At 65.5% G+C, this 229-nt stretch overlaps 1 protein-coding gene across 1 annotated transcript in view; it reads right to left on the bottom strand.

The window, feature by feature from the left end:
* Positions 1–225, bottom strand: part of LOC104276425 (polypeptide N-acetylgalactosaminyltransferase 6-like) — a gene marked incomplete at both ends in the record, with an annotated part of 2639 nt that extends 2414 nt beyond the window's left edge. Inside the window, one exon of the mRNA XM_009872729.1 lies at positions 2–225. Within this exon, the coding sequence (XP_009871031.1) occupies positions 2–225 (224 nt within the window). The remainder of the gene's footprint in view (position 1) is intronic.
* Between the last annotated feature and the right edge of the window lie 4 nt (positions 226–229).

The following is a 229-nucleotide window of genomic DNA, read 5'->3' as shown; positions in this document are numbered from 1 at the left end:
CTTGGTGGGTACGGTCTCCCCCTTCCTCCGCTGCCTCTCCCGGGGCGGGATGACCTCCCAGCCGAAGGTCAGGCTCCAGTCGAAGTTGCCCCGGCTGTGCTGTTTCCCGTTCTGGACGGGCTTGGAGAACTCGAAGGTGTTGAGATCGATGGTGGCGATGTCGGGGCTCACCACGGCCGTGGGCTCTTCGGCGATGCGGGACAAGAGGGGCTCCAGCCAGCCGTGGAAA

The sequence above is a fragment of the Apaloderma vittatum genome, unplaced genomic scaffold (genome assembly GCF_000703405.1).
Source record: "Apaloderma vittatum isolate BGI_N311 unplaced genomic scaffold, ASM70340v1 scaffold27107, whole genome shotgun sequence".
NCBI lineage: Eukaryota > Metazoa > Chordata > Aves > Trogoniformes > Trogonidae > Apaloderma > Apaloderma vittatum.
Note: the sequence above shows the minus strand (reverse complement) of the source record. Positions and strands in the feature narration are given on the sequence as shown.